This window comes from Pleurodeles waltl, chromosome 6, assembly GCF_031143425.1.
Source record: "Pleurodeles waltl isolate 20211129_DDA chromosome 6, aPleWal1.hap1.20221129, whole genome shotgun sequence".
NCBI classification, from domain to species: Eukaryota; Metazoa; Chordata; class Amphibia; order Caudata; family Salamandridae; genus Pleurodeles; species Pleurodeles waltl.
Genome location: NC_090445.1, coordinates 1058140715 through 1058161706, shown reverse-complemented (window position 1 = coordinate 1058161706; position 20992 = coordinate 1058140715). Strand labels below are relative to the sequence as shown.

The window sequence follows — 20992 nt, the reverse complement described above, 5'->3', positions numbered from 1 at the left end:
GATAAAGCCCAAACCTCCATCAAGAAGGTCTTCAATAGTGGCCTTTTTCGCATGGCCAGGCATTTTGAAGGTCGAACGTCAGGTCAGTTCAGCCCTCAGACTTCCAGACCCTACTACAGAGGCAGAGGTTCCTCAGGTTACCAGACCAACACCAACTTCTACCCCGCGAGAGGTCGAGGTAACAGAGGACGTAACCCCAGAGGACCACATAGAGGACAATATGGCCAGAATTCCTCCCAATTCCTCCCTTCTTTCTTCTGGGGAAGTAGTTCTGGGGGGCAGAGTGGGTCTATTTGTACACAATTGGTCTCGCATCACTCAAGATGCTTGGATATTGGAAACCGTTCAAGGTTATCACCTAGAATTTTACTCAAAACCATAAAAAAGTTCCATTCCTCTTCTTTTTTTCCAACAAGAGAGTTCTTTCATAGATATGGAGGTCAAAACCTTACTTCAGAAAGGGGCGATTGTTCTTTCTCTTCCTCATCCAAGAGGCTTCATCAGCACAATCTTTTTTGGTCCAAATGAAAAGGGGGGGGTTCTCGATTAGTTCTCAATCTCCGACACTTCAATTCTTGGATTGTCTATCGACATTTCAAGATGGAGGGCATTCATCTCCTTCAAGATCTATTGTTAGAAGAGGATTGGATGGTCCGGCTGGACCTTAAGGATTCTTATCTAACCATCCCCATTTTTCCTCCTCATCGACGCTTCCTTCAGTTCTTTTGGTGAACAAATTGTTACGAGTTTGCAGCTCTTCCCTTAGGGCTGTCTGGGCATGGCCATTGGGCACAGTGGCATGTAGGGGGGCCCAAATTAGGCTCGCCTATGCCATTTAAAAAATAAATAAATACTTACCTCAATTTACCTGTACTTATCTGGGCTGGGTCCCCCCATCCATGGGTGACCTCCAGGGGTGGGCGAGGGTGGCAGGGGGTGTCCCTGGGGGCATGGAAGAGCACCTCTGGACTGCTTCCATGGTCTGAGACCATGGAAGTGAGCCCACAGGTCCCTTAAAGCCTGCCCTCACTCAGGATTGTGTAAGTTTGCACCACTTTTGCGTCAAAAAGTGGCGCAAATGCAGCGCTAAAAAAAGTATAAATATGGGCCTGAATACTTAGGTTGAGGGGGGCGAACTACTCTGATGCTACGCAAAAGTTTACAAATCAGAGGATGTTCTCCAATTGGTTTACCATCTGTTTTGGGATGTTGAGCTGAGATGGCTGATCTGAAATTATTAATAGTCCTTTAAACCAGGCTTTGAGAGGCTAGATGAGATAAAAAATCTGCTATCAAATACACAGGGGCCCCCATGGAATCCACGTTCCCTTGACTGCACCAATCCATCCATCGCTTCCAGGCCGAAGCATATCTTTTGTGTGTGCTAGGTGCTAAGGATTGGGAGAGAAAGAATTGAGGCCCATATTTATACTTTTTGACGCAAACCAGCGCCGGCGCTGGTTTGCCTCAAAAAATTACCGCCGGCTAATGCCATTCCTATGCGCCATGCGGGCGCCTTATTTAAGGATTGATGTTAGCCGGCGCTGCGGGCTGGTCAGAGTAAAAAAAAAATACTCAAACCAGGCAGCGGAAAATGGGGATTGGGCGTCAAATAATGGTGCGTCAGGTTTGAGTAAAAAATCATGGCTCAAACCGGACTTGCGCCATATTTTGATGCACAACCCCCATTGAAATGACTCCTGTCTTAGCAAAGACAGGAGTCATGCCCCCTTGCCCAATGGCCATGCCCAGGGGAAAATAATGTCAAACGTGCTACCGGCACTTTGAGGGGGCGGCTGGGTAAGTGCTCTGTTCTCAAAAAATGACATAAGTACTACGTTTAAATTGCTCACATTTTTACTTTATGGTTGTGACTTGTAACAACAAAACAATTTTTGCAGTCACTAAGTATGTTAGGAATGCACCACAGACTAGAGAGGGAATTGTTGATTTCTGGTATGGGTGGGAACCTGTTGCGGTGCCCCACTCACACAATATATCACACCTTTGAAAGTTTGCTATTAGTTAGCAGTTTTGCGTCAAAAAGTATAAATATGGCCCCTAATATTTAAGTACTAATTACACATTTGTGTTATACACATCAATACTAACTTGATTTTACAGAAGTCAAATTTCACCACACTGTTTTTTGCTTTTTTCAACACCTTATGAATATCTGTGTTTCTGACATTGTGTTGATGGCTGATCTCACAGCCATGATTTCACTGGCGCTGCACCGGGACTTCGTACTATCCACAGGCCTCACAGGGTAGGTCGAACTTTGTGGAATAGTGTGCTTTTTTAACATAACTCTGTGGAGTTCCATGAAGTAAAACTTCACGAGTTCCGGCCACCCCTAGTTAGAATGTTCCCATAGATAGATTGATTGTGACCCAACAAAGTATTCTCATGCCTTGTTCCATCTGTATGCTGGACATATATGTACAGGGAAACCACATCAACCGTGGCCATTAGATAATTTGATTTCCATGGTATCCTAATAATTCTATTGCGGAAACCCTTAGAGCACCTTAGGTATGATGGGAGATTCATTACATAAGGAAAAATGATAAATCCGTTTGAGGTGTTTTCCAATAATGAACTTTTTGAACTGACAGTCAGCCTGCAAGAAGGATTTAAACTGTCCTTATGAACGTTTGGCATGAAGTATACTGTTAGTGTTATTGTAAGATCTGTCTTAAGATAAAAATATTCATTATCACCTAAAAGATCTCTATGAGGCTATTTTTTAAAACTTTTGATGGAATACCTGCATATATTCTTTAGTGGGATCTCTAGAGGGCTTCTCATTATGTTCTTTATTGTTCAGTTGTTTATTCGCTTCCCCTATGTATTTTTCTCTACTCAGGATCATGATGTTTTCTCCTTTATCAAAAGCCTTAAAATTGATGGTGTCATCTCTTCGGAGATAAGTTAGTGCCATCCATTCATCCCTTGTCATAATATTGCATCTACTTCTTTTCCCTTTAAACTGTTTTTGATTAATGTTAATAAATCTTTTAATTATAATCTCCTCGAAAGAATCTATTATGTTACCCGCAGGAGGTTGGGGAAGAACTTTGACTTCGGTTTGCATCTACTCCGTGTTGTCTCACCTGGTTGAAATTCCCAAGTTTTCACAAAACTCAAGATCCAAATGATTATCCAATTCCTCCTGCATATTATCACCCCTGAACCCATCTGAGGGGATTCTAGGGACCGCAAAAGAACTATGGGGCATATTTACAAGAAAGTGGCACATCACTCCTGATGCACCACTTTTCCTTTGTTGCCCCAGCATTTGCAATACAGCGCACCATGGCACAGGTTAGAACAATAGCATAAAAAATGTTGATGCTATTGTGGCGCTTCGCAGGATTAGTGCCAAAAGTGATGGGACTAATCCTGGAAAGTAAAGGGAGGCCCATAGACTAATATGGGTGAATCACTTTTACGCCTGCCTTAGGCAGGCGTTAAAAATGATTCAAAAAATGGCACAGTGAAATCTTGTTGATTTCACTGCGCCATTTTAGGATCTCCCAGCACCTGAACCCCCCCTTGCATACATTATGTCTGGCGCAGGCATAATGTGGCGCAAGGGTTTACAGACAGACACAATGCAAGCATCGCACCACTTTGTAAATATGGTGCGTTGAAAATGCCTACCTAATGTCACATTAGCGTAAACAAAATTATGCTAAAGTGGCACAAGGAGGTGCAAGGGGCTTGAAAATATGCCCCTATATCTTTAGTTGTTATTTCTGATGTTATTCTTTTTCTTTTTCATTGCAACATTTGTTGATGTTTTGTGCAAGGTACTTTATTTAAATTCAGTTTTCCCAAAAACTTGCAAATCTCTATTCTGGCATTAACTAGGTCCATCTTTACACTGGGACTGAAGGTCAGTACCTTATTTAGGAGTTTGATGTGTATTTCATCCAGCTCTTTAGAGGAGAGATGTATAATCAAATTGTTATTTACTAACTCAGTTACATTACTTCCCTTTTACTCCTCTGCCTCTTCTTGCTCCTTTTTGATGTCCTTGTTCTTGTCCTGATAGGAGAACTGTTGGACTTTTTTTTGCTTATGCAGGGTCATCCCCAATCTTTTTGCCTCCTGCCTCCTATGTATTCTGACCTGTTGCTGTTGGCTTTTGAACTCTGAGCACTTTACCACTGCTAACCAGTGCTAAAGTGCATATGCTCTCTTTGTAAATCGTATGGCTGATTGGTTTATCCATGATTGGCATATTTGATTTACTAGTAAGTCCCTATTAATGTGCACTAGAAGTGCCAGGGCCTGTAAATCAAATGCTACTAGTGGGCCTGCAGCACTGGTTGTGCCACCCACATAAGTAGTTCTGTAATCATGTCTCAGACCTGCCATTGCAGTGTCTGTGTGTGCAGTTTTAACTGTAAATTCGACTTGGCAAGTGTACCCAGGCCTAAACCTTCCCTTTTCTTACATGTAAGGCACCCCTAAGGTAGGCCCTAGTTAGCCCCATGGGCAGGGTGGAGTGTATGGTTAAGGTAGGACATATACTAATGCATTGTATATGTCCTGACAGTGAAAAATTGCTAAATTCGTTTTTCACTGTTGCAAGGCCTGTCCCTCTCATAGGTTAATATGGGGGCTACCTTTAAATCTTATTAAAGTGTAGATTCCCTTTGGGAGCGGATGGACATGTGGAGTTTGGGGTCTTTGAGCTCACAATTTAAAAATACATCTTTTTGTAAAGTTGATTTTAAGATTGTGTGTTTGAAAAAGCCACTTTTAGAAAGTGAGCATTTTCTTGCTTATATCATTTCTGTGACTCTGCCTGTTTGTGGATTCCCTGTCTGGGTCAGTTTGACAGCTGGGGTGGTTGCACCTCACACTAGACAGTGACACAAAGGGAACTGGGGTGTAGTCTGCAAAAGGGCTGTGCCTGTCCTCACACAATGCAGTCTCCGACCCCCTGGTGAGTGTCTGGGGCCTGGCCTGGGCAAAGCAGGATTTCACATTCGAAACAGAAGTAGGCCTACTTCAAACAAGAAATTGGGTATAAGAAGGGCACCCAAAACTACAGACTTTAGAAACCCTTCTGGAAACAAGAAGAACCTCTGCCTGGAGAATAGCTGAAGAGCTGAGGAAAAAGAGTTGCCCTGTCTGTGACTGTGCTTTGTGGAGCTATCCTGCAGTTGCTGCTTCTGCCAGAGTAAGAGAGCAAAGACTGGACTTTGTGTGCCTTCCAACTTGAGAAGACATCTGCAAGGGCTTGATTTAGAGCTTGCCTCCTGTTGTTTGAAGTCTCACGAACAGCAAAGACTTCTCTCTGCCAGCAAAGCAAAACACAAACGCTGTGGGATAGCGTAACTGGATGGACGGAATGCGGAACCAATCAAACATTCACCCACAGTCACAGATCTGGGTTTAATCCATGCATTATTTTGCTCACCATGCCACCCCAGTTTGAACCCAGCCATATGCAAATCAGTCTTGACCAGGGAACAGTCCAGGCCGAACTGCCAGGCCACATCTCCCTGGACCAGAAACAAGCATCCTGGGACCGGTTTCGGGGTTTCACCCCTCATCAGCCAGGCTAGCTTGAATCCAGTGGCACAGTGAGCCCGGGACCCACGTCTGGGCATACCCGGCGCACTTGACTGGAATGGGAACAGCACATTTTACCCTCTAAAGACCACCATTTTCCCTACTGTTGCGCTTTTCGGAGTAGGAGTAGTAAATTTCACCCCTCCAAAACTTAAAACTTTCCCTAATGTTGCACAGACTGGAGTGGGAATAGTAAATATTACTCTTCTGAAGTCCAACTCTTTCACTACTATTATGGTGTTTGTAGTGGGAATAGTACATTTAAGCCCCTCTTAACCATTAAACATGTACATGCTAGCCCAACTTTGGAAGTTAATTGTTAATATTGTCTATGATTAATCTAAATTTAAGTGGCGGTCACCACTAGATAGTTAGGACCTAGTTTCTATGGAAAAAGCAGTTTTACTTGCCTATATCTTTGGCGCTGCTTGACGAATCTTCACTTAATTTTCCCCAAATTTTTGACAGCCATAACAGCTGCTATCTGGAAAGTTTTGGGGTGATCCATCAAGAGGGGGGGGCGAGAAAAAGAGGGGGTCAATAAAGGAGCATTTCCCATGTTAATTCCCTTAGGGATTTTGAACAGCAATAGCGCCCAAACCACATGACGAAATTAGACCAAAATTTGGCAGAAAAGTAGTTCTTGGTCCAGAAAGTGCCCTTATGTTATTTGATATAAATTCATTTAGTATTTTTTTTTAGATATTAAAGAAAATCCAAATTTGTATATATAGGTACGCAATGGATTCAGGACCCCTCCAGATCTCGTGCTGAGAGTGGATTGACTGCCAAAACTTTAACAAAGGATTGTTGGCAGCTGTGTTGGGACTCAGAGGATAAAAAATAAGAAAAGTGGCCAGGGTAGAGTCACCCTGACCTCTTTTAAATCTGGTGCTGGGGTCCTTGAGAGACCGCCCCAGAGCAAAAAAGCCATTTTCAAAAGATTTTCGGTGGGATTCGCAGCGCAACCGCTAGTTTCGGTGAACAAAAAAAAAAACAAGCATGAGCTCCCCGGTGCACATATTTTATTTTAATGCTAGGGGACCGCTCAATACCCCCGCAGCTCCAGGGACTGTCACCTCCCCTGGGCACCTATTAAAATCAAATGGGGGGCTGATTGGCCCCAACAGCCCCAGGGACCACCACCTCCCTGGGGAAAATATGAAAAAAGAAAGGAGGGGCATTTTGGACCTCCGCAACCCCATTGACCACCATCTCTCTGGGGCTAAATGCAGAGTTAGTGGGTGCCGAATGACCCCCCCTTGAAGAACCATAGATGGCCCTAGGGACTGCCACCCCCTAGGGCCAGATCTTGCTATGTTCTGAGGTGCCCACCCTTGGGACATAGCTGTTTGCTTTTGCTTGATGGGAGCAAGCAAAAGCAAACAAACTCTGCTTTCTGCAAGAGAGAGCTGTCAAACAGTTCTCCCTCACAGAAAGTGGAGTTTTCATCTGTCTTTTCTGCACGCAGATACGCATGTGGGGAAGGCAGATGAAAACATTGCTTCCACATGCAGGGAGCTGCAATTTAAAGCATGACCACAGGACGTAAGGAGCCATCTAGGACAGTGGGGGCCTTGAGCCCCCCCCCACGGTCCGGTAATTCCCCCTTCCATCCCATAATGGGATGGAAGAGAGAGAGATAATCATTGCAATGGTTTCTCCATGATTAAAGTCACAGACCCTCACACCGAACTTTGAGGGTTCTAGTCCCGGTATGTCTGTGGCCATTTCCCTACTTTAATTTGTTTTCAACTTCAAAAGCTTAAGGTTCATAATGAAATATCATCTCACACTTTTTAATGGATAAATACATGTTTCTTTTACATTTGTTCAGAAATATCATTCACCAAAGATTAAATAACTCTTTATCTCTCTCCCTCTAGCTCTCTTTCTCTCTCTCTCTTTCTTAATTTCTCTTTCACCCACTCACACCCTTATGCACCCACTCACAGACACACTCAGACACTCACACACCCACTGATAGACTCACTCAGACCCTTGTACACCCACTCACAGCCCCACTCAGACCCTTACGCACCCACTCACAAACCCACTCAGACAATCACATTTTAAGCGTACCAAACTATAGAAATGTACCTGTTAAAGCTAGAGTTATTTCAAGTAACTATAACTTGTGCCCTAAGGTAACTATACACTGATAACTACCCCTATAAATTACAGCACTCATGACACCACCACCATATAGATTACCTAGGGGTGGTCGCCACTAAGTAGTTATAGTTAGGACCTAATTTCTATGTAAGAAGCGTTTGTTTACGTGCCTATTTCTTTGGTGCTGCTTGATGAATCTTCACAAAACTTTCCAAAAAAATGTGCCAATCACGTCAGCTGCTTTATGGAAACATTTGGGGGGGGGGGGGGAAAGGGGGGACCCACTTTTTCCACATTCATTATTTCATAAGGATTTTGAAAGCGATAGTGCCAGAACTACTGGATGGAGTTACACCAAATTTGGCAGTAAGGTAGGTCCTGGTCCAGAAAGCGACCTTTTTGAGTTTTGCTGTGAATCTATTTAGTGCTTTTTTGGTAATTAATGGGGAAAAAAATTGTATGTGTAGGGAAGTGGGTCCGTCACACATCTGACAAGGACCGTTGCTAATCCGCGAGCCACAAGGAGGAGTGTGATTGGCTGGTGCAAGCTGTTAAAAAAGTTGCAGCTGCCATTTTATCGACCAGCAACGATCCTGGGGATTGATTTCCTTTGAGAAATGGTAGAAGGGGTCAGGGTAGAGGTACTCTGACCCCATGAGGTATGTATGAGTTTGGGGGGATGACGCATGAGTTTAAAAAGGTTAAAACCTCCTTTTTTTATGACCATTGATCCGCGACTCTGTTGGGGTTCTCAATACCATCCCAGTGTAACGTTGTGACGGATTCGCGAAACCTGATGATGAAAGAAAAAAATATCTATAAATATTTAAACATATACTGTCGCACACACTGCCACACCCAACTCACAGACTGACACTCCCACTTACAGCCCCACTCAGACACTTATGCACCCAATCACAGACCCACTCAGATGCTAATTTACCCACTTACAGACCCCCTCAGGCCCCCACTCAGAGACCCGCTCAGACCCTTACACACCCACTCACAGACCCACTGAGATGGTGAGACACCCACTCACAGACCCACTAAGATGCTATGCACCCATTCACAGACACACACACACAATAACACACCCAGTAAAACACTGACAGACTCACAGACTCACTCAGACTCTCACACACCACTCACAGACCCACTGACACCCTCATGCACCCATTCACAGACACACACACACAATAACACACCCAGTAAAACACTGATGTATGCGCTCTTACACCGAGACAGACACTCTCACAGCCACTCACACCCCAAGATAACCCTCTCACATCTATTCTCACACCCAGAAAGGCCACAGCCAACTCCCACTGTGCACAGCCAAAGGGCTATATGCAGCATGGGATTGGGTGGTTAGGGGGTTGGCTGCAGGGTCTGACTGCAGGCCAAGTCTGGCGGGCAACCTCCGGTACACACGGTGCAAGATTGGGTACTTATATGGGGTTGGCCTCAAAGCCTGGCCACAGGCAAGGCCCTGTGTCCAACGGTCGCCGTAGTGGTTGGATTAACGTACAGTAATGAATATTACTATACATTTAAAAAAATAGAAATTAACTGGAAAAAAAATAAAGGTTGCATGGATTTTATAGTTAGGAAATGTCATTTAAAAAACCATAGAATTTCAATGAAAAAAACAAAGATTACAGGGAAGAATAGTTAGGCTCACATTTTAAATGTACAAAACCGTAGAAATTCACCAGTTATAGTTAGAGTTATTTCAAGTAACTATAACACGTGCCCTAAGGTAACTATAACTCAGGACTTCACCATGCACTGCTAATTACCCCACAAATTACATCACTCATAACATCTTTGATAACACCACTGATAATATCATTGTAATATTTGCAGTAACGTTTTTGACAAAAAAAATTTGCAAGGTGGGGGTTTGGTTTATAGTTACCTTAGAGGAGGAATTATAGTTACTTGAAATAACTCTAAGTATAACTGGTGAATTTGTATGGTTTTGTATGTTTAAAATGTGAGTCTAACTATAACATCCCTGTAACTTTTGTGTTTTCAGTAAATATATATATATATAAATATAAATATATATATATATATGGAAAATGTCACTTACCCAGTGTACATCTGTTCGTGGAATGTTGTGCTGCAGATTCACATGCTATGCATATCGATTCCGACATCTAGTGTTGGGCTCGGAGTGTTACAAGTTGTTTTTCTTCTAAGAAGTCTTTTAGAGTCACGGGATCAAGTGACTCCTCCTCTCGGTTCCATTTCGCATGGTCATCGACTCCATTGTTAGTTTATTTTCCCGCAGAGGGTGAAGAAAGGAGTGATAAAGTATATAAGAGAAAAGAGATGTCCATGCAAAGGTATATACATATGTACAAAATCTGTTAACTTAAACGACTACATGCTTCCGGGGAGGAGGGAGGGTGCATGTGCATCTGCAGCACAACATGCCACAAACAGATGTACACTGGGTAAGTGACATATTCCGTTTGATGGCATGTGTAGCTGCAGATACACATGCCATGCACAGAATACAAAGCAGTTAGTCCTCCCAAAAACAGCGGTGGCTAGCCTGTAGGAGTTGAAATTTTTGAAATAATGTTTTTAGGACAGCTTGTCCTACAGTGGATTGTTGTTGTGATAGTAGTGTTTAGTAAATGTATGAGGTGTTGGCCATGTAGCTGCTTTACATATATCAGCCATTGGTGTGTTTCCTAAAAAAGCCATTGTTGCACCTTTCATTCTCGTAGAATGTGCTTCAGGAGTGACTAAAAGTTGTCTTTTTGCTTTGATATAGCATGTCTGTATACATCTAACAATCAATCTTGCTAAACCTTGTTTTGATATCGGATTGCCTGAATGTGGTTGTTGGAAAACATCAAAAGTTGTTTTGTTTTCTTAAACTCTTTAGTTCTGTCTATGTAATACATTAGAGCTCTTTTAAGACCTAGTGTATGTAGAGCTCTTTCTGCCACAGATTCTTGCTGTGGAAAGAAGACTGGCAATTCCACTGTTTGATTAACGTGAAATGGTGAGACTACTTTTGGTAGGAATTTTGGATTTGTTCTCAGTACAACCTTGTGTTTGTGTACTTGGAAAAAAGGTTCTTCAAGAGTGGAAGCTTGTATTTCACTTATTCTTCTTAAAGAAGTAATTGCCACAAGGAAGGCAACTTTCCATGTTAGAAATTGAATTTGGCAAGAGTGCATGGGTTCAAAAGGTGGTCCAATAAGTCTTCTAAGTACTATATTTAAATTCCAATATGGAACAGGTGGTGTTCTTGGTGGAATGATGCGTTTTAACCCTTCCATGAAAGCTTTAATAACAGGAACTCTAAACAAAGAACTATATTGAATAGTTTGTAAATATGCAGCTATTGCAGTAAGGTGTATTTTTATGGGGGAAAAAGCTAAATTTGATTTTTGTAAATGAAGTAAGCAACATACAATATCTTGTATTGATGCTGTAAGAGGATCTATGGTTTTAGATTGACAATAGTAGACAAATCTTTTCCTCTTGTTTGCATAGCACTGTCTAGTAGTGGGTTTTCATGCTTGTTTAATGACTTCCATACTGTCGGATGGGAGTTTTAAATATCCAAATTCTATGACTTCAGTAGCCAAATCACTAGATTGAGAGCATTGGGGTCTGGATGTCTGATTTGACCTTTGTTTTGTGTTAGCAAATCTGGTCTGCGTGGGAGTTTGGAGTGAGGTACTACAGATAGATCTAGTAGTGTTGTGTACCACGGCTGACGTGCCCATGTTGGTGCTATGAGTATCATGTTGAGTGAAGTTTGACGCAACTTGTTGACTAGAAACGGAAGGAGTGGGAGAGGAGGAAAAGCGTAAGCAAATATCCCTGACCAATTGATCCATAGAGCATTGCCGCTGGATAGGGGATTTGGGTGTCTGGATGCAAAGTTTTGGCATTTTGTATTTTCGCTTGTTGCGAATACATCTATGTCTGGTGCTCCCCACTTTTGAAAGTACTTTTGAAGTACTTGAGGGTGAATCTCCCATTTGTGTGTTTGTTAGAGATTTCTGCTGAGGACATCTGCCAACTGATTGTCTATCCCTGGAATGTACTGTGCTAATAGGTGAATTTGATTGTGAATTGCCCATTTCTAAATTGTTTGGGCTAGAAGGGACAGTTGAGATGAATGTGCACCCTCCCTGTTTGTTGAGATAATACATGGTTGTCATGTGTCTGTCTTTATAAGAACATTCTTCTGTTTGAGAAGCGGTTGAAATGCTTTTAGGGCAAGGAACACAGCTAATAATTCTAAATGGTTTATGTGTAGCTGTTTCTGTTTGACATCCCATTGCCCTTGAATATTGTGATTGTTTAGGTGAGCTCCCAACCAATCATTGATGCATCTGTTGTGATTATGGTCTGTGGCACAGGGTCTTGGAACGACCGCCCCTTTAATAAATTGCTGTGATTCCACCATTGAAGGGACATATGTGTTTGGTGGTCTACCAACACTAGGGGGGTCATTCTGACCCTCGCCGGCGGCGGATGCCGCCGGCCTGGCGGGAACAGCCAGAAGACCGTACCGCGGTCAAAAGACCGCGGCGGTCATTCTGAGTTTCCCGCTGGGCTGGCGGGCGACCGCCAGAAGCCCGCCCGCCCAGCGGGAAACCCCCTTCCACGAGGATGCCGGCTCCGAATGGAGCCGGCGGAGTGGAAGGGGTGCGACGGGTGCAATTGCACCCGTCGCTATTTTCAGTGTCTGCCACGCAGACACTGTAAATCTATGTTGGGCCCTGTTAGGGAGCCCCTGCAGTGCCCATGCCAGTGGTAACGGCCCTGCAGTGCCCATGCAGTGGCATGGGCACTGCAGGGGCCCCCAGGGGCCCCACGACACCCGTTACCGCCAGCCAGGTTCTGGCGGTGAAAACCGCCAGAACCCGGCTGGCAGGAAGGGGGTCGGAATCCCCATGGCGGCGCTGCTTGCCTGGGGCAGCGGGAAGCCGGCGGGAAACCGCCGCGGTCAGAATGCCCCCGGAAGCACCGCCAGCCTGTTGGCGGTGCTTCCTCGGTCGTTGGCCCTGGCGGTCCATGACCGCCAGGGTCAGAATGACCCCCTAGATCTTGAGGTTGACCGTGTACCTGTGACCATTGTTGTGCAAGGCACTGTTGTAAGGGACTCATGTTTAGTCTTGCATGTGGGACTGTTGCTATGCAAGATGCCATCATTCCTAAGATGTTCATGACAAATCTTACAGTGTATTTTTGATTTGGTTGTATAAGTGGAATTAGATTTTGAAAAGCTTGTATGCTTTGTGTATTTGGATATGCTAGAGCTAGTTGAGTATTTATGATAGCACCTAAATACAGTTGTACTTGTGCTGGTTGAAGGTGTGACTTTTGGTAGATTACAGAAAAACCTAGCATGTGCAGAGTTTCTTTCACGTAACGTGCATGATTTTGGCATTGTGTACGATTGCTTGATTTTATTAGCCAATCATCTAGATATGGAAAGACATGGATGTGTTGTCATTTTAGGTAAGCTGCTACTACTGCTAAGCACTTTGTAAACATCCTTGGAGCTGTTGTTATGCCGAAAGGTACACTTTGAACTGGTAGTGTTTTCCTTGTATGACAAACCTGAAGTATTTTCTGTGAGTTGAGTGGATGGGTATGTGGAAATACACATCTTTGAAGTCTAGGGCTGTCATAAAATCTTGTTTTTGTAGCAGTGGGATAACATCTTGCAGAGTTACCATGTGAAAACGTTCTGATAGGATGTAAAAATTGAGGGGCCTGAGGTCTGATATTGGCCTGAGGGTGCCATCTTCTTTGGGAATTAGAAAATACAGTGAGTAAACTCCTGTTCCTAGTTGAGACTGTGGAACTAATTCTATTGCTTGTTTGATTAGTAGAGATTGAATCTCTTGTTGTAACAGAACTGTATGTTCTGGGGTTAATTTGTAATATCTTGATGGAATAGTTGGAGGAGTGTTTATCAATTCTAGGCAATAGCCATTGTGGATAATTGATAACACCCAGTTGTCTGTGGTGATATTTTGCCAATGTACGTGGAACTGCTGTAGTGTTCCCCCCACAGGAGATGTGTGGAGTGGAAGGGAGTGAGGGAAGTCACTGTTTTGGTTGTGTTGCTGGTTGTTTAGAGGTTTGGAATTTACCTCTATTTCTAGAGTATTGTCCTCTGTATGTTCCTCTAAATTCACCTCGCTGGTACTGGGTTTGATAAGTTGGTTTTGCTTGTGAAGTTGATGCCTCGGAGGATTGTGTTCTAAAACTTCCTCGAAACTGATGTTCACAAAATGACCCCCTATATGGCGTAGTATACAGAGGACCCATTGCCTTTGCTGTATCAGTCTTTTCACAGTTTTTTTTCTGTTGTAGTGTCCACCTCTGGCCCAAAGAGGTGTTTCTTATCAAAAGGCATATTTAACACAGCCTGTTGGATTTCTGGTTTAAAACCATAGGAGCGCAGCCATGCATGTCTTCTAATGGTAATTGCTGTGTTCACGCTCCTTGCAGCTGTATCAGCTGCATCAAGGGCAGAACTTATCTAGTTGTTACTGATAGCTTGCCCTTCCTCTACTACCTGTTGTGCCCTCTTCTGGTGCTCTTTTGGCAGGTGCTGTATGATATCCTGCATCTTATCCCAATGAGCTCTATCATAACGGGCTAGTAGTGCCTGGGAATTAGCTATCCTCCATTGATTTGCTGCTTGGGACACAACTCTCTTCCCTGCAGCATCAACTTTCCTGCTCTCTTTATCAGGAGGGGGTGCATCTCCTGAAGACTGGCTATTTGCCCTCTTTCGTGCAGCACCAACCACCACTGAATCCAGAGGCACCTGATGGGTAATGTAATCAGGGTGAGAGGGTGCAGGCTTATATTTCTTCTCTATTCTAGGTGTGATATTTCTTGATTTCACATGCTCATTAAAAATTTGGTCTGCGTGTTTTACCATGCCTGGTAACATTGGGAGGCATTGGTACCTAGAATGTGTTGAGGATAAGGTGTTAAACAAAAATTCTCCTCCTCTCTTTATGGATGTGTATCCTAGATTGCCTCTCATCCATAACTTGTAGAATGGGCTCAATGTCTGACTCTTCCTCGGAGTCTTTATGGCTTTCTCTTAGTTTTTTGGAAAGTCCTTGCTCCTCTGTATAACCTGTCTTTTTTGGTTCCGAAGTTTGATGTTTTTTCGGTATATAAATATATCCTACTCGCGGTCGCCAGTAGGTAGTTATAGTTAGGACCTTGTTTCCATAGAAAAGCATTTTTTGTTTTGCCAAGGACTACTACTACATTTCTATACCATAACCCAACTTCCCCTGTTTCAATTAGGGAATACCACCTTTCGAATAGCCAAGTTAACTGAACTAGAAAAAACTTAAAGCCCTAAAAGATGTCTATGCCAAGATATGGAGAAACAAAACATGTGCTGTCTAATACCATTATTTTATACCCTCAACCATTAATGGACAGATTATTATATATTGTTCAACAATAAAACAAACTATATTTTTCACCATGCAAGTCTGTAAAGAGACCGTGATACAGCAAGTGCATTAAAAGACAGCAGAAAATACAATCCAGTTGGGTCAAGGGAACCCTCTTCATTTCAAGGAAAAAAAACATAAAGATACATATTTAACTGCTATCAAAACTGGTAATTGTTCTTCTCCCAATATCATCTCCCTCAACCTGTCCCTATTGCCTTTATTCCTCTTGTCCATTAAGATCTTCTGTCTTTCCCCATAACTCTGTTTTCTTTCCTATACTGCCTCTTCCTCCTCTAGGTGGAAATATATGTGAACCTAGATGATATTCTGATTCACATGTTTGTTCCCTCATTCTCTCAATGTCCAGTTACCTTTGAGGTTACATTGAAAAAAATATGTTACTCTATATATGACGTTATTTTTTGTGAAGGTTGCGAATAACTGATTTTTCAGGATAGGAAAACATAAGTTAATAAATAAGCATTGCAGAATAGGTGCCGTCAGATCTTCCAACAAACATGTGACACCATTTGCATTTCATATAATTAATCCTGTGGTTATGTTTAGAATAAACAGGTAAAAAAATGTCTATTTGAATGGAAATGAGACTGCAAATTGAAATATTAATGCAGACGGTTTATTGTTATAAGATGTTATAGAATTGTGTGTGAAATGTGCTTGTAATTTATGTGTGAAAGGCTGCAAGAAGCACATGGCAAAAATGAATAGAAAAATGCTAAAATGGCAATGTCACTGGATGAGCTTTTTTATACATCAATATGGCATCTGAAGAAATATATATATATCATAAACCAAATATGTTACTCTCTTTATATCTCTGTGCTATATAATTTCTTTAAAATATGAATCTGCAAAAATGCACTTTCTACACATTACATTTTCTAAATGCTACCTAACATATATTAGTCATTTAATATATACAACATTCATAAATCCATATGCACCTCAGATGCATAATATTTGGATGGGACATCCTTCTGTTTTTACACTAAAAGTACATTGTAGCAGAGTGATGAAATCCACATTTGAGAAGGAAGAATCTGTGTGCAAATGAGATATTTGAAAAATGTTTCAACTGATGTACCAGGGGTCTTTAGTTGCTGCATCTAGTCCACAAAGCACATTACACAACTAGCATGGGATGTATAACACATTTTACACACACATCTACATTAAGAACATTTGTTTTCTCCACAATGTAAGGTGATCCACTTTGGTTGTAATTTGGATGTTCTCATAACGTTGCTGTAGGGGGTACTACATACTGAAATTGCAATCTATATCAACTTGGGTACTACTGTAGCATTTCGTTACTAATTTATTGGTAACATGTCATAGTTTAGAATATAAGACATCAATGTAGGAATGAGCTATTTGTTTTAACCACAAGAATCCCCCACAATTGTCCACTGAACAGTTCATGCTGGAGATCTCAGGAATTCCTTTTTCATGTCAAGGCTGGGACCAATAAGCTCTGTGCTCCTAATCCTTTGCTATATCTCCTTTCTTCAAGATGATCTGCCGCTGCCATGGCGCCAGTTTGGTTTCATCATAACCAAGAGTTCTAAGCTTCTCTGCTTGCTCCTTCTCTCTCTCCTCTTCCTCTTTCTTCAGTTTTTCTTGTTCTTTTCTAAAAGGAAGTACACAGATGAAGCATTAATTACAAGTGCCAGCTTTATTCAGGAATTATTAAATGGAGCCTATCTTCTCCAGGCAAATAATCAGGACAGACACTAAAATGAGCACCAGCCTAACAGAACACCTCAAAACTGAAAAGCGATACCCTCCAAAAACTTGATAACCAGACCTACATCCTAGCTGCCTAACCAAGACCTCATCTAATCATGCCTAGAGATCCTTTATTGTAAAATATTACATTTACCCACTGTGATTTTTCAAAAATGCATCCATGAGATTATCATTGGTGTATCTCTGGATTTTCAAGTTCTGAACCAATCTTCAACATTTTATTATACCTCAATTAACTACTAATGTATAGAGTAGATGAGAACATATTTACCCTTCTTATGAATCTTCACATAACTTACTAGACCAAGTAACTTATATCCCCTAGTCATGATGGAAGAATCAAGGTTGTCCAACCACCAATAAGGGGGTGACACAATTCTACATGAAGGCTACCACGTCAAAGATATGCCCATTCTCAAGCCACCTTAACCAGCATTTTGAAGTGGATGTCAGTGAATTTCTGAAACTAAATCCTGAAAGACTGAACTCACCCTCCTTAGAAGAGAAGCACCAACACAAATATACACACAATGCACATATAAACAAAATATAGTACCATATCTAAGAGAAAATGACGGAGCCCAATGCTGCGGCAAAATTGTCAGTGCCGCACTCTGTCATTTTCACAACGCAGGGATGACCCGTATTTAACTACAGAATGCAGCACACACAGAAGTGCCAAAGTGCATTTTGAAATTATTGTTTATGTGCAGGAAGGGGCACCTTCCCACACATAAACAATCATGTCTGGCATTTTGCTCTTTCTATGCGTGCTGCAGAATGCAGAACACAAAGTAAAAGTAAAAAACGAGCAGGTATGAAAGTATTCCTCCTTGTTGCGCCTTGTTAATGACACCCCTGGGGTGGTGTTAGATTTGTGCGCTGCCTCTGGCTTACAAAAATCTGTAAATCTGAGGCAGTGTCAAAATGCAATGGGTGTTGCTGTGGCACGCCCACAGCAACGCCCATTTTCATGACCCTTCCACACAAAGGGCTGCCTGTGAAGGGGCTGTATTTACAAGGTGGCATTAAGCCACAAAAAGTGGCTTAACACCACCTTGAAAATACGGTGCAGGGCATTGCACCACCAGAGCGTCGCGAAAAGTGATGCTCCGGTGGCGCTAGGGGCTCATAAATATGCCCCTTAGGCTTTTGGTTTAAGGCCAATCTCTCAAAGAACACTCACATTGATCACACTGTTAAGTTGACTTGAGAAACTCTTTTGTCTTTGAAATGCCTCAAATCAGTCCTAATGCAGTGAGACTTCTATTCTGTAGTCTAAACAATAGTGATTTTCAAACGCGATTGCAGAAGTGATATACTTCAGGGAGCCATGGAAACCTCAATGGTGCTACTAAGCCCTCTTTTGCTGTCTGCCACATTTGACCACAGTTACCACAGATTTGTCACATCTGCTGAGAGCCTTCTACTGGCTACAGTTGGAGACAAGGTTCAAATTTACACTTGCTTGTATAACTTGTATAGTCCCAAAACTTAATCAACCCACCCACCTTCACTCTTGACTTCATATCTCTGGGGGGGTACCAAAAACTTAAGGAAGAAAGAGACCTTCCATCCTGAAATCAATAAACTTATATTGAATTTACCTGTGTTTAAATCCTACTCTTTTGCTATGCTTCTATTATGGAACTTTCTCTCAGAGGACAACAGACAAGATTAAATGAAATGTCAATATTGTGCATTGGATTGTAATTTCAGATTGTTAAGAGGACCACCACAACATTGATTCGGGTGGTTTGATGACCCTACTGGAATCATCTAAAAAACAAAGGAGGTTGAGTTATGGTATATGAAACTTCATTAGATTGTAATACCTGAATTTTTCCTGACTCTCAGTTCCTTCTAACAAACATTAATTGGAAGCGTAAAATATGTGAAGTCCCTGCATCCAGAAGGTCTCTCCTCCTCTCTGTGCGTATTTGGAGTGAAGCCATGAAGAGTGACTTAAGCATTGCCTGACTATGGGCCTGATTTACAAGGCCCTTGGACCTCTTAGCGCCACATTTGCAGCATTTATTTTGCAGCAAATGTGACACTAACAGGCCACTACCATAGCGCCATATTTACAAGGTGGTGCAAACTAGGTTTGCACCACCTTGTAAACCGTTTACGCCACATCATGCATAATATATACATGATGTATGCAAAGGGGGCATTCCGTCGTTGGAGTTTCACCAAAAATAGCACAATGGAATCTACAAGATTCCATAGCGCCATTTCTAGCGTCATTTGTAATGCCTGGTTAAAGCAGGCGTTAAATTGAGGCTCCCATTAATTTCAATGGGCCTCTTAACACTATACTGAATTAGCATCATGTTTTTTTACGCTAATCCAGTGTACCATTATAGTAGCCTCTATTTCCCCTAACGTGCCCTGGTGCGCGTATGGTAAATACAGCGCTACCATTGTGGTGTTACAGGACCCAAGGCACATGATATCTCTGGACTATATGAACAGAGGCCTTTTTGAAGCATGTTTTACAACCTACAGGGCAGGTTATATTGTTGTGCGTTCCTCATGCAGCCATAAATGGCCTTGGAAACTTATATGACATACCCCTGCCTAGGAGTATTAGACTTCCATCTGGGTGAGTTTTCCTACAGCTATTCAGACTATGCCTCAGATACTTAACAAGTTGTTCTAAAGTAGGGGTGTCCAAAAGGTAAAATTATTATGACTCGCACCTAGACACATTCTACTTTGTTTTTGTTTCTGAATTTCAAGAGCTTCAAACCTTCTGAAGCATGTGAAATTTTAGGAAAGAATTGTTCAGCGTGTGTGGCCATTTGGAGAAGTTTGAAATATTTCAGCTGTCCTAAGAGGACACTTTGGGAGATAATGAGTGTTCTGCTACTTGCCTGTCGCCCCATCCCCTGCAGTGAGTTCGATACCTCTTGTTATGCAAAATCTCATGCCTCTCTCACCTAGCTATCTGCGGAAAAGCTTCTTGGCCTCTCACCCAACCTTTTGCTACCTCTTATGATTTCCCCTTGCACCCTGTACCAAATCATGAACTCCTCCAGGAAACATTTACCTTCCTTGCACAGTGATGTTGTGCTCCTTAATGTCCTGCCTCATTTAAAGTTAGGGTATGAGGCTTTCTCATGAATGATTAAAAAGGTAAAAAACTGGAAACACTGCCCATTTTTGCCAAGTTTAATGATTTCATCTCCACCCAACTATTCATGTGTAATTACAGCTTTGTCCACTCCAAATCTAAAGCCAACAAAGACTCTGACTTTGCACACATCCAGGCTGTTATTGTCCTTCTTCAGTCTGAGACACCTGATGAAAGGCCTCCCCTTGACTCTACTTCATCTCTCTATGTGGTGAATCCATTTGAGTTCTTATTGGGACTCAGGAGTTTAGCTTGGCCTTTGGCTTGCAGGCCTGTGCCCCAATCACCTAGTGACCTTTTACCTATTTAGCTTGCTCTGTTGTATTCCATTTACTTTATTTTAATATTTCTTCTAGCTAGCTGCCATTGTTTATATTTTATAATCAATGCTACTCTTATCAGCGTCATGATCAGTGATGTACATAGGTATTGTCATCATGTCCCTTTCTCACTCACATATGATAGGAACATAATATGCCTCCTTATCAGTTGTTTAGGAACATACCTGCATCAGTGATCCTACATGATCTGTATAAACACATTTCACACGGACAAAGTCATTAGAGGGGTCCTTTCCAGATGCCATCTATGCTGCATGTCACCTTGCTGCAGAACTCAGCCTTTGTTTCACCACAGTCTGATCTAGGGACCTCATTCCAAGGTAACAAGGGTTGGGGTTACGCTTCTCATGGACATGATACTGGCAGATTAGGTTTATCATACCTAGCTCTCACTAGGTCAGAGTTAAGGTTCTCTTTGCTAGGAATTTCATATCTCATGTTTATTGTAAGATGGTGGGGGGGTTTATAATCACAACTCTCATCTTCACAATTCTGCTTCTTTTACTGTTTATTATCCTAATCATTGCTGCATAGGCATTTTATTGCAGATTGCA

General features: G+C 42.2%; 1 protein-coding gene across 3 annotated transcripts in view; it reads right to left on the bottom strand.

Moving 5' to 3' along the window:
- Window positions 1-15779: 15779 nt before the first annotated feature.
- The window catches only part of ESPN (espin), a 917745-nt gene continuing 912532 nt past the window's right edge, over window positions 15780-20992 (bottom strand). For all 3 annotated transcript variants that reach the window (XM_069240012.1, XM_069240013.1, XM_069240014.1), the window contains one exon: window positions 15780-16839. In XM_069240012.1, the coding sequence (XP_069096113.1) occupies window positions 16692-16839 (148 nt within the window). In that variant the 3' untranslated portion in view covers window positions 15780-16691. The remainder of the gene's footprint in view (window positions 16840-20992) is intronic.